This window comes from Lygodium microphyllum, chromosome 26 (genome assembly GCF_053477565.2).
Source record: "Lygodium microphyllum isolate KBCC chromosome 26, Lygodium_microphyllum_v1.1.10, whole genome shotgun sequence".
Lineage (NCBI taxonomy): Eukaryota > Viridiplantae > Streptophyta > Polypodiopsida > Schizaeales > Lygodiaceae > Lygodium > Lygodium microphyllum.
Genome location: NC_141160.1, coordinates 130,837,984 through 130,852,172, shown reverse-complemented (window position 1 = coordinate 130,852,172; position 14,189 = coordinate 130,837,984). Strand labels below are relative to the sequence as shown.

Below are 14,189 nucleotides of genomic sequence, written 5' to 3'. Positions count from 1 at the left end.
GAGAGAGTGATGAAGTTTGCTTCTATCATGCTGTAGACTTGGAAGAGAGTTTGTAAGTGAGCTTGAGTAGGCTAGAAGTTAAGCTTAGCCTTCATTTTTTCTCACTTTGATGAAGGAGCGTGTCTTGAAAAAAACTGGTTCAAATAGTCCATGAACCTACCCGTTTACTTCATGATTAAAATGAGGCTTAAGCAAGGCATATAGGCACTCTATAGCAAGCTTACAACATGAAGAATTGATCTATGGTAGCCATTTGGACCATCAAGGCATTGAGGAAGAGATAGAAGCAAGATCTTGGATATGGAGTTGTGGAGAAAGCCTGTAGGAAGAATAAAGAAGAGAGAGAAACTCTCTTTTTACAAAAGTAATCCTTGTTAACCACGGTTAACTCAAGGACCTCTAAAATGTCTTGAAAAGAGCCACCACCTACTATTTTCACCATAGATCCTCCAGTATCTTCATGTCCAATTCCAAGAACCTCCATATTAGTGACAACTTGATATAGATAACCATGGCCAATCACGGTTTTAATTGTGTCAACCACTGTAACTAAATCTTGTACTCCAGTTACCTGTCACATGTTCTTGTGACTAAATTTTCCAAAGAAAATGACTCTTCCCATGGATCAAAATCCATGCTCTGACTGATGTAAAATAGTTAATTCTCACAGCAAGCAAAATAACCAGAAATATAAGAAATACACCATATATACCAAGAATCCATAGCCAAGGTGGCTACGCATGAAATTATATTGACATAGAAGGCTAAGAATCAAATATCAATGCTGCAACATGAATACTCACCTCATGCTAAGGTGGGACATGGTATGCACCCCATGATCATGGTGGCTAAGAGTATGCACCCTCTTAGATGGTGGGAGGAAAGAAACCTCAAATCATGTATTCTTCAAAATGGCAAAAGATCCCTCACATGTTACATCTCCACCTTTTATAGTAAACCCTAGGCTAAGACATTTATGCTTTATTACAATGTTGTGTTGTAAGGGCTTGTTGTGGCCACTAGAGGAGCACCATCTTTGATCGACAATTATCATATGTTGAATCAGTCCCTAAATGTCTTTCAATCCCACAGGTTATTTGAATTTCATCTTGAAGTTCTTCTCTCTATCATGTTTTGCTTCACCTTCCTCTCTTCATTATCTACTTAGCAATGAAGAAGAAACTAGATCCCCACTTGCATGCTAAATACAACAACTTGAAGAATAGTATGTGGATTGAGAAGTAAAGCTAGAGGAGGAAGGATACATGTTTGAAGTGTGGAGAGAATGTAAGAGAGAAAGAAGAGCATGAGTCACTCTAATACCAAATGATAGAGATAGGAGTCAAGGTGGATTATAAATAAGGAAAGCCATAAGCCTGATAGATTAAGAAAATAGACTTACACCTTTGCATAGAGCTTGCATCTTAAATAGACACATGAGTACATTGGATACATCGTGTTGAGTCCTCTTTCACTTGCCACCTCAGATCTTATTAATCCAACTCAACATCATCATCTACCCACTCTCTAAAGTTTAGCTCATATTCAAGGAAAACACCACACATATGCACATAAATACAAATGTGTCAACAAAGATGAAGTTAGAAAACTCAAAGGGTGAACCATCAAATTTTACCATCTAGCCTCAATCAAGCCACCTAGATCCTTGTAAATATACTAACTATAGATCATTTTGTACATTATCAATATGAACAAGCACTACCTAAGTGGAAACCACCATAAAGACTAATAGATTGAGTATATAAACAATTAATCCTCATTTATAGCCATCTTTTCATTTTCCATAAGTTTGGAATGCAAGATCTCTTACCCCTCCATGGACTTTCCTTATGCAACAATTGTGTGAGAATGGAGTGAGAGGAGATAGTGAGTGTCTTCAAGCACATCTTTATATTCTTTTCGTTGTGAGAGGACTTTCCTTGTGCAAAAATTGTGTGAGAATGGAGTGGGAGGAGAGAGCAAGTGTCTTCAAGCACTTCTTTATATTATTTTCCATTTTGTTCACCTCCTTTCTGATCTCTTGGACTTCATCAAGTTGGTTGCATCACAAAAGGTTTGAGAAGTGGTTTAAGATTATATGGGAAACTTGGCAAGCATTGAGATCTAAGAAGATGGGTAGCCATCGAGGGATTTGCGGAGGTAAGCCTTATTTCATATAGTTCCTAGACTATGACATATGTTTAGGCATGTAGCAAGAGTGCAAGCTTTTGACTCTATCTCTTTCTAACTCCAATTAGCAATCCCATGACATATGTTTAGGCATGTAGCAAGAGTGCAAGCTTTTGACTCTATCTCTTTCTAACTCCAATTAGCGATCCCATAGATAAACTTGAGCTACTTTTATTTACTCTTATATTATGATTCCCTTCTCCTTCGTCTAAGTAGTCAAGTCCCTTCTTTTGTTCCTATTTCTCACTATCTTCCTCTTTAACAATTCCCTCTTTCTCAAAGCTCCTATCATATGTCAAATGGAATTGGAGTTCCCTTCATGCTTATGTGTAGTTGTTGAAGTGTGAATTTAAAACTTTTTCAAGATAAGTTAGGCCAAGCACCTGAGTATCTAGTAGACATAGAATTTATGAGATTACACCTAGGGTGAGTTATGGTTTTGACCCCTAGACCTACTCCATAAGCATTTCTTCTCCCTTCTCCAACTTTTAGTGAGGGACCTTTACCCCAAGAAAACCTAGTTTTAATTATTGATGCAAGTGTGGAGCATCCAACAACATTGCTTAAGCCCACTTGAAGTAGAGCATTTGGTGGCTTTAGGAGATATAGACCCTAAAAAAGCAAGAGTAGTACTAGCAAAAACTATAAAGCAAATCCATTTATTGGAAACTAGAACCATTTTTGCATATACAAATAGAAAATATCTCGAAGGTGAGGTTAGTGAAATGGTTAATACCCTTTGTAGTGATGATTAAAACAAGTGCACTCCAATGCCTTCTTAAAAGACCTACCAAATAAAAGGCTATATAAGAAGTTGCTTAGCAATTAGAAAAACAAACCAAAGATAATGAAAATGTTTAGTCCCACAAATAAAGAACTCTATAGGATGCCCAATGTCATCAAGTAAATAGACAAGTTGAGTGGCAATAATGTGCCCATGACTTCGAGGATCATTTTGGATAAACTTGTAATGCTAATAGTGCATTGATGGTCCTCCATATGGCCAAAGCCTTAGGGTTATGTTTAATTGGCATGGAAAGAACTTGGGTGTAACATATTAAATCAAGCCATTGTCTTGATTATAATGAAATGAAGCCATTCTTCACTAAGTTGTGTAACAATTAAGATATAAACCCATCTAACTATGCCATATCTAACTCCTTTATCCATGGGACTAAGGACAAGAGCTCTCAGTTGGAAACCATGTATTTCATTATAATGGCTTAAGCATCATCTGTAATGGTGCTATGCATTGAAGATAGCTTACTTGATAGAAGTAGAATTGCAAACAAGACAAAAAGGATGGTGCTATGCACTGAAGATAGCTTACTTGACAGAAGTAGAATTGCAAGCAAGACAAAAAGGATTAGAAGGACTCATACACTTTGTTTAAGAAGGCTATTAGAAGTCCTCTTATAATTTATAAAAATTTAAGTCCATGTGCAACACCATCCAATCTCCCCTTAGCAAATGGTAAACTTAGTTGGACATAGGAGTTCCATTTCTAGTTCACAGGAGAAGTGTAGGACAATCACCACTAATGATAGTCTAATGCCCACCTAAGAAGGGCTACTTTACAACCAATCAAAGGTAAGAGTGGGGTAATTTAACACTTGGTTAAATAATTGCACAAAAGAAGGCTGAAATTATACAAGGAAAGAAGCCTATGGGTGAAAGTTTAGAGGACGAGTCTATGGATGATGAGTTTGGGATACCTCATGTTAGAATACCATCTAGTGCACCGCACTTGAGAAGATAAAAAAGAGTAAGGCATCCAGTTGATAGGTTGACATATAATGGCTTTACAAAAATGCATTATACTCACATGGTATCTTATGTGCGCCATGTAGAACCTACTTATTTTGAAGAACTTGTTGAAAGTAAAGATTGGAAGAATGCAATGGATGAGAAAATGGATACATTGACTAAGAACAAGACTTGGGATTCTAGTAGTATTTCCTTATGGCAAGAAAACAATTAGTTACAAGTGGGTTTGTTGCAAAAGGTCATGCACAAACATATGGATTGGACTATGAGGAGATGTTTGGTCAAAGATTACTAAAATGAGATTGATCATTGCCTTGACTTTGATTTATGGCTAGAATTTATATCAAATGGACATCAAGAATGCTTTCTTGAACAGTGCATTAAAAGAGGAAGTACATATGGAACAACCTATAGGGCATGCATGCCTTGAGTATCCACATTATGTATGTAAGCTAATGAGGGCATTGTAGGGGTTGAAACAACCACCTAGAGCTTTGTGTGAGAGGATAGGCAAGTTTCTATACAACATGGGATTTTAGCAAAGCACGTTTGATCATTTACTCTATGTCAGATACATAGAGGATAAAATAGTGGTCGTTGTCATCCATGTTGATAATCTTATCATAATAGGCACTCTTAATAAGAGAAGTTGCTAAAGAAAAGCATGGTCTACACAAGGAGTTTGACGTCAAAGACCTTGGATTATTGAGGTACTTTCTGGGCATTGGTGATTGGTACTCCACATGGAATTTGGTTGGTGTAAATGCAATATTCATTGGAAATGTTAGAAAAGTATGTAATACATCATTAAGCTAGTTAATATATTATTGGACCAAAACATAAAGATGGTTGATGACAGACACTATGTTGAGGATGTTACTATGTTTAGGAAGATGGTTGGTAGCTTGATCCACCTAATCATAACAAGACTGGACTATGATAACATTAGCAACATTATATTGGCAAAGAACCCAATCTATCATGCAAGAATATAGCATATTGAACTGCACTAGCATTTCATCAAAGAAAATGTCATGGATGGAGAAATTGAGTTGGTGCACATCAAAACCAATGACCAAGTTGCGAATATCTTTACCAAAGCATTAGGTAAAGATAAGTTTGAGTATTTTAGAAGTGCAATTGGGGTATTGTCTATACAACTCATCCCAATGAATTAAAAGTCAAAATGTATCTACCACTTCGAGAGATACTTTGTGTGTATGCTGTTTACAATGGAAGATAGAGAAAAATGAATATGGATTATGCCTCCCTATCTTGTGCCATCTCCCTTCCATTGTGCATCTAGATTAAATCCTTTCAATCCACATGCCCATATTTCATAAAATAGAAAGTATCAACATACTTATGATAGTTACAAGTATCATGAGTAGAATTAAATGTCACTTGTGGCTTGTAGAAAAAAGATTTAAAGAAGGGAGAAAAATCCATCCAAAGATTACTTCGTTGAGAACATTGGGCGACAATGGTTGTCTAATAAAGAAAAAAAAAATCCTTACAACATTATTTTGGGTAGATGCTATCCAGTAGATCATTACAAAAATTTAGACGGATTACTTTGGAGGGTTAAAAAAAAAAGATTATAGTGGCTATGTTGTTGCTAAACTAGTACATGCATTAATAAAAAAGAAATTGCTTAATAGTGGAGCTAAAATCATCAAGATGTACCTCTTTTCTTTTAAGACTAAGGAATATTGTTTTGTTGGAAGGTTGAGCTAAGAAAGATTGTTGTCTATTGCCAAAGTGCTTAGGTTTGTAATGTATTTGGGGATGTCTACTTCCCCTAGAGGCTATGTTGGAGCTCTCAATATAAGAATGACCATTTCCACCTAGTTGATGTTTCAATTGGTTGAAGCATTTATCAATAAGTTAAACACCTTCATCTCTCTTATTAGGTAGTAAATTAGTACCATTCTTAGAAATCGTGAGATTTTTGCCACCATGAGAACCATTTCTCTAAAACAAGAGAAAACTATTGAGGCCTTGATAGCTTCATAAGCCTCCTTTGCAATCTAGTTAAATAATAATAACATAGATCCATATAAGCTCTTAGCACAAAAAATTGTATCAATATTGTGCACAATGAACCATATAGCATGGTCAAATCATAAAATGGTATTATTTTCGTATTCAGCTCTTTGTCCTAAGATTCACAGTAGCATTTCATGAAAGGCCTAAGAAAATTGAAGACCCCATAAGGAACTTAGCACCATGTCGATTGTTGTTGGGCTTTGCAGCTTTAGTAGCAACACAAATCGCATAAGGAGATGGGCATCTATTGGTCTCAAAACTAGACATAGTTAGTGGACCATTGAGAATACTAGTCTTGGTAAGTGAAGTGGTGGCATCCAATGCCATCAAGTAAAATTCTTTCTCGATAGTAGCCACATTATCTTCTCCAATAAAAAGAAGTGACATTTCAGTAGGTATACGGGCTACAAGTGTGAACACAACATAGGACTAAGCTTGGTGGTTATAAGCTTGTAAATATATTTCCAAGAGAATAGGGGGGTGTAAAACCATCTACATAAGAGCCATGTTCTTACTTTTTAATCCATTTAGGGGTTTCCCATGTGGCATTAAGTAGCTCAGTCTCTTCCTTAGTATAGTCAATAGGAACACAAACCTTTTGATCCCTTTTGTTTGGTGGAATAGGAGTTTAAAATTCAACCAATTTCTTAGTTGTGGGTTTTCCTCTTGGAAGCATCCTATTCCCCTAAAAGACTTACTCATCAAATGAACGAGCAAGGCAATGGTGTTTAGAAAGTTTGATCTAAAATTAGTATTCAGGCGACTTCTCATCAAGAAAGAGGACATGTACAAAACAACCTTTCGTGTTCCCCAAGGCCGCTACTAATGGACCATCCTACCATTTGGGATAAAAACAACTCCCACATATTTCGAAGAATGGATAGATTCTATTTTTTGGCCCATTTCCATTTTGTTTATCTATATTGATGATTGGAAACAGTCAAAGAACACCTACAACATCTTTGCAATTCATGATTACAGTAGAAAAGGCAAGAATGGTGCCCTCCTCTACCAAATCTATATTGTTTGTGATCCATGTGGAATTTCTAGGTTTGAAGATTCATCATGGATAGATTGAGCTCCAAGAACATGTGCTTAACAACATTAAGGAATTTCCTAATGTCTTGCCCAATGTATATATGCTACAACTACTTGGATGTGTCAATCAAATCAATTTCTCCACACCAATTTTAGCATTTTATATTGTAGATCTTTACCCACTTCTTCAACAAAATAATTTCCACTAGAAAACTCTTCATATTGAAGTACTTCAGCAAATTAAAAATCTCATGTCACAATTACCACAATTAGCTTTACCTTCTCGCTACTCTCTTGTCATTTAATCAAATGCTCTTGACATTGAATGGGGTGGAGTGTTGTGAGAAGAAATTCCTAAGAAACATATTAACAAAAAAATACAAATTTCTAGATATGCTTTTGGCATATTTAATGCTGCTTAGAAAAATTATCCATATACTAAAGAGAAATCCTTTGTGTGTGTGTAGAGAGAGAGAGAGAGAGAGAGAGAGAGAGAGAGAGAGAGAGAGAGAGAGAGAGAGAGAGAGAGAGAGAGAGAGAGAGAGAGAGAGAGAGAGAGAGAGAGAGAGAGAGAGAGAGAGAGAGAGAGAGAGAGTAACAAGAGAATTATTGAAGGCATCGACCTATAGGCTATTAGAATTTGAAAATACAAACCAAAACTGAGGCCGAAAGTTCATGGTGTTGATGCCATGTAGGTATTGAAACTTTCCTGGGACTAATTCACCACAGCGATAGAGCAATGTCAAGAGTATGTGGGTTGATGACAACCCAAAGCTTTATGCTAGAAATTTCTTTACATATTGTGCCACCCAAAGGAAAAAGCAGAGGCAAAATTTCTTTTCGGTTCGTTAGCCTACCAATTGATAGAGATTAAGGCTGGATGAATGGTTTTAGGGCAATAATATAAATGTTAAGTTATGTGTGTGGAAAGGGTCTTATTAGGGTTAAGTAACGAGGCTGCTGAATGACAATAAACCGGGAGGGACTGGTGTAAAAGCGACTTGGGGGGGGAAAGCATATTAGAGTTAGGGTTTTGCAACTAGGACAGTTCTTTCCCAGGCTTCTCTCTCTTTCTCGGTGGCTCTGCGGGCTTCATCCTTGCTGCTACGCCGCGACCATGCCAGAGCGCAAGGGAGAACGCGTCAGGTCTGTCAAATTCCTCCTTCTCCTCTCTCTCTCTCTCTCTCTCTCTCTCTCTCTCTCTCTCTCTCTCTCTCTCTCTCTCTCTCCCTGTTTGTGCTTTCATGTCTCCCTTCCTTTGCTGTCTTTCTGACTGTCTTTCTATCCGTGTATCCGTCTGCTACATGTTTCTGACTCGCGCCTTTGATTCGTCGCTATCCCTTTTGGTGCAGGCTCTACGTCCGTGGAAGTATCCTGGGCTACAAGCGGTTAGTTGCCTGAACTCGCAGGACAATAGGTGGATGTGCGGGTACAATGTTTTGCTTAATGTTCACTTAGTATCACAGATACAGTGCTCCGGTAGTACGCATAAGCTCAATGTGATTTTGCATTGTAAAGTTCTTTGCTCTTGCATTATATGAAATGCCCAAGGAGATAGATTCACGAAGGATTCATCTTCATCGCAAACCTGTGATGCGCCATCGCTCTACAGAACGGCTCCAGCTCTGTGCACAAGGGGCGGCTGTATTTATCATCTGCTTCGGATCATACTTGCGCAGGGTTCCATGTTCCATAGTCCATGGCATTATGGAATTGTCACGATTTAGGCATTCTTCTCTTTCGAACAGATTCCAATTGCTTGCACATCTAAGATCAACCAGTCGACCTGTCTTGTAAAACTTTATTCAGGGGATATAATATGCATTGGAAAAGACCGACATGCAAATGCCAGGACGTTTTTTACACAAACTTATTTTACTGGATATCATTCGTGTGAATATAGACTGAAGCCAGTACTTGGTATTTGGACATCTAAGGATTCGTTAATATACTGTATCAGTTATCCTAAAGTTTTAATAGCTTTTGGAAATGTACCTCAGGTCAAAATCTAACCAGTATCCAAGTACTTCTCTTCTACAAATCGAAGGGGTGAACACAGTAGAGGAAGTAAACTGGTACCTTGGCAAGAGGATTGCCTACATCTACAAAGCCAAGACGAAGAAGAATGGCACATTGTACCGGTCTATTTGGGGAAGAGTGACTAAACCTCATGGTAACAGTGGTGTTGTTCGAGCAAAGTTTCGCAAGAACCTGCCCCCTTCTTCTTTGGTATAATACTGTGTTTCTTGCTATCAGCATTTTGTTAAATATTTGTGTACTTGTGTTTCTACACAGACCTAATTTTTACTTGGTTTATTGACCTGTACTCGTGTGCTTACACAAGTCTTAGCAAATTTTTGATTACGCAGGCTGTTTGATATAATAATTTAATGCCTCAGTAGGGGACATGCTGTTATTTTTCGAATTTTATGTACTTTTTGATGTGCACTGAGCTCGCTGTTTATGTACATAAGTGTAGTCGAAATTGGAATATTCTTCATTCTCCAATGCTATTATATAAATTTGTTGAATGGACATGAAACTATGTTGTTTTTGTGTTTACTCGACAGGGAGGAAGAGTACGAGTATTTATGTATCCAAGCCGAATCTGAAAGGACAGGTTATTACAGGAATGGTGCTGCCAAAAAGTGGATTGATTGACATGGCATGGCCTGTGTTGTAACAGGGCCTTTGAAATGGCACACCTAGCTTGTTCTCAATTTTGTGCGCCTGTAGACATAGTGAATTCTCCAAATTAAGTAAGAATCTTACAACTTGCATTCTAAAATTTTGTCAAGTTTTGTTAATGAGGGGTTGTCTTTCTGTGTTTAAAATATGGCATCTCTGAAGTGCCCAAAGCTTGTAGTTTATATCTTTGTCTTAGTTAATCTTAAGTATGTTCCTACTGGATTTGTTTTGACTACTATAGCTTAGTGTTTCTGGAAATGGTTTACTCTGAGGAGTGCAATAGTAGTAATTATGTGGGAGATAATACTCATTAATTCATGCGGTTTTTATGGTTTTATACTGTTCCTTGAATTTCATGAATGGTGATGGCTATAGTAGTGATCTGTACGCTTTGGGCATAGTTCTCGAAATTGCGTATAAGGACCATGTGAAGCAGCACTGCTTTTAGCAGAAATGCAGCCACTTGGAATGTAACACCCAAAACTGAGCTATCTCCTAGAGCATTAAACTATGGTTGCTAGGAAGAAAATTTGGACTAAGCTTCCATGATCTGTAGTAATGCTCACAGTGCATAAGGATGATGTCAAACATGGTTCAACAGGAAACGTTTGTAGAGAATGAACTCTGAACTACCTGTGGTAATGTCAGCAATGTACAATTACAAGGTCAAACATGGTTAAACAGAAACGATCATTTAGTGGGAAAATTTGAAACATCTGTCAAGGATGATCTCCTAATCAGTGTTAATGATCAACATTGTTAATATCAGGAGCAGTAATTTTCAACTCGAATGTTTAGAGGGACTTTTAAATCAGTTATATTTGATTGTCATTTTTTCTACCAGAATTTTGTGAAGTTTTGACGTCCTATTGTTTTTAAGTTTTTTCAAACCACTTGCAATTTACTTCTTTTCTTTTTACATTAATCCTTGGGTTCTTCTGTTCCCAATTGGTGTAATAATGTGAGGCTTATTTTCTGGGAAATAGAATAATGTTATGACATTTTAAGATGCAAACTGCTGTTGGAAATGATCTGAGAATATGAGCTAGCAGATATACTACTAACATGCTCTCTTTGGTGAGTAATGTTTTGAGTTTCTGCGTGTGCCATCATCAAACTTAGGAATATCTGAATGTGCGCCATCATTAAACTTGGGAATATCTGAATGTGCGCTAAATTGCCATAAATCAGCTCAATAATTTGGTAAAAAACGTGTTTTGTAAGTTGTGATGAGTTGTCTAAAGTGTATAACCTCTTGGGGATTATTGGTCGGGCTAGAGCTAGGCCCTTCATACCCACATGAGATTGTACCATTTGGAGCTCATTGTTACTAGATAGAGCTCTATGTTTTACACATAGCCATAGTTAGTCGGGCTAGAGCTAGGCCCTTCATACCCACATGAGATTGTACCATTTGGAGCTCATTCTTACTAGATAGAGCTCTATGTTTTACACATAGCCATAGTTAGTTTTCTTTCATATTTTGCTGTGTGCTACATATTTTACCCAGACAGTTGTACCATCATACACATGAGCGTAACTCATGGTCTCAGGTCATTTTGGCCTTTCGTAGATGCTAAAATATCATTTCATTTCATTTCATCTCTCTTTGTTCATGGCATGGTGGGTTGTCATGGGAGGACATGTGGCACAGTATTCTCTCTCTATATTTACGAAACTGGATTGCTCCCGCCTAGTCAGCTTTGTCTCAGCACAGAATGAATCTCTGCCCCCCCCAAAAAACCAACCCACCCGGCCGGGCTCTACATTGCCAAGGTGTCCCTGTGTCATCACCCCCACACACACACACATTGACAAACCCTTACCTGGCTGGGGGAGAGCAACCCATTTGAGTGAGAGAGAGAGAGAGAGAGAGGCCTAGTTGATGTGGGCAGAGATGGGAACTTCCATTTGTTGGAGATGAGATAGGCAAGCTATGCCAGCACTTGTTGGAGTTAAGATGTGCAGCTCTGGTAGCTGTCCATAATGACAGGAGCAAGCCAGGGATGTGGATGCATCAAGGGGTTTTGACTTTCAAGTGGTTCATACTTCAAAGTGGTTGAGCTGCGATAGGCTTGTCAAACTCGTTCTATGGCATTGGATGCAGTGTGAGCAGTGTAGACTTGAGTATAGTTTTGGAAGCAGGGTAGAATGTTAATGTTGGTGGTTTTCCTGGCAGCTGGTGGCAGTGTCTTAATGATGGGAGCAGCTGGTTGTGCAGAGAAGACACAGATAAGCAAATTGGTGATGCCTGTGGGAAAGGAGATGCCAGGCAGCGGGGCTGCCAGGGCAACTGTTGGAGTGCACCATGGTTGTTGAAGAAGCACCAACTTCCTCCTTCCACCTGCCCACCAATTCAAGCTGGGGTGGCAGCCAAGGTGCACCTGGCATTTACTGATTTTATCTTACATCTACAGCAGCTCCTCATCGCTGTACCTGGAATCTCCTTACGATCTCTGAGTTAGTTGGGAATTCAACTTGCTTGCCTTTGAGCACGAAGCCCAAATGTTTTGATCCATTACATCGTGGAAGTCTTTGCAAAATCTAACATATTTGATTCTGCCTACAATGGTTTATTCTACGTTCAACTCACTGTTTCTTGACTTTTCTACCGAGTCTATCTTGTTTATGTTAATCATTTTGTTTCGATCTATCTGTTTTGTCTCTGCCATTACTACTAGCATATCCATACCTTGTAGATAGATTCCTCTTAATGTTATTTCCTACTTGAACCCTAAATTTCTGTTTTCATAATGTTTGGGGTGTCTTCTCACAATTTGATTATTATTGTCAAAATACTACCCTTACCATTTGTCAACTTCTTGACTGAGTGGGTTTGTATTTATGTTGTTAGCCTTGCGTTTCAGTCTCTCTGCTCAGATTGTGCCACTACTACTAGCATATCAACTCCTTTGTAGATAGACTCTTAATGTCAATTCGTACTTGTCGAACCTTAAATCTGTCATTCAAAACGTTTGGACTGCTTTCTCACTAATCAACATTGTGTCCATGTCCTTGTGGGATGGGTGGTTGGCATGCGTGAGCTCATCATACTTTATTTATGCTAATGATTATGTTAATCCTTTGAGCTGCTATAGAGTATTATTTCTTAATTGAATTGTCTGATGCGAGTTATTGTCATGGCATTGAGAGTGCAATTGCAACATGTCATTGCTCTGTTCAATTTTTCTCATTATGCATGATTTCATGGATCCCTACTCTATATATATACACTGATCAAAATGGGGTGGCAATCAGCAACCTAGCTGTGCTTGAAGCTGTCAGTTCCACACAACCACCTGCTGATAGATGGTTGTATTTATGATCCATTGGTGTTAAGTTCGTAAGTGGACTTGTAGCAGGGCCTGCTATTATGGCAGAGATGGTGGGCCTTGCTGGCATGGTGGTGGTGGTGGTGGTGTTGAAACTTGGTTAAGGCATCTTGATTGTATGAAAGTGTGTAGCAAAGGATTCCCATTGTATTTTCATGGCTTATGCATCCAAGGTAAGGGGGTAAGTTGAATGGTGCCACCTATAATGTTATAATGCCCACCTCTTCCGCTATTATATTGATGTCTTAAACTTATGTTGAGTGAGGATGGGTGTAGTGATAGAAATATGGCCTGCCCATTTGATGAAAAGGAGTTGGTGCATCATTTCTCTCCATTGTCTCTTCACTAGTGCACGTGCGTTCCTTTTTAATAAACTTTCATCTTCTTGATTTGAAAATCTTCTTGTTTGCTTGTTTTGGAGATTTGCAATGTGCCAAAACAAATTGGAGACCTTCCATTGTTTTTTGTAATGTGATTGTATTTCAAAAGATGAATATATACACCACCAGTTCAAGCTGGCTTTTCATCCTTTGGGTGCCTTTTATAGAATACTCACGAAGCGGTGACATAGATCTTGTTGTACAATTTGTATCTAAGTGGGCAATTACACTTTTCATCCTTTGGGTGCCTTTTATAGAATACTCACGAAGGGGTGACATAGATCTTGTTGTATAGTTTGTATTTAAGTGGAAGTTTCTATAAGAGGTCCCCTCTTGAAAAAGTTTAGTTGGTAGGAGGATGTGACCCTCTAAAGGTGCATCAGTTGACGATGCCATGTTGAAGAATTAGCTATTGGGTAGCATCCCTTATATTGCTTAGTGAGAGTAAGGGAGATAGTTAGGGAGGGGGGGAGAAAATCTTTACGCTTGTTGCAGTTGATCATTTGCTTGTCTATAGGTCTCTTCAAAGCCAAGAGGGGAGGGGAGTTGCCAGCTGTAGTTGATGTAGGCCAATCCATCCTTAGTGAATTGAGGAGATGTTGAAACCATAAAACTTCTCTAAGACAGATTGAACTTGACATGGATTGTTTCGATGGAGAACTAACATGAATCTAACTTACCCCAAAGTTGTTTCCATGTTTTGAGACCTTTTAGAAGATGCTTTTTGGCAAGGGCATAGTTAGCA

General features: G+C 38.3%; 1 protein-coding gene across 1 annotated transcript; it reads left to right on the top strand.

The window, feature by feature from the left end:
* The first annotated feature begins 8,067 nt into the window (after positions 1-8,067).
* On the top strand, positions 8,068-9,832 carry LOC148013806 (large ribosomal subunit protein eL33z-like). The gene is made up of 4 exons (XM_087668130.1): positions 8,068-8,190; positions 8,397-8,432; positions 9,045-9,273; positions 9,615-9,832. The coding sequence occupies exons 1-4, from the start codon at positions 8,162-8,164 to the stop codon at positions 9,654-9,656; spliced, it is 336 nt and encodes a 111-aa protein (XP_087524256.1). The 5' UTR covers positions 8,068-8,161; the 3' UTR covers positions 9,657-9,832.
* Positions 9,833-14,189: the final 4,357 nt, after the last annotated feature.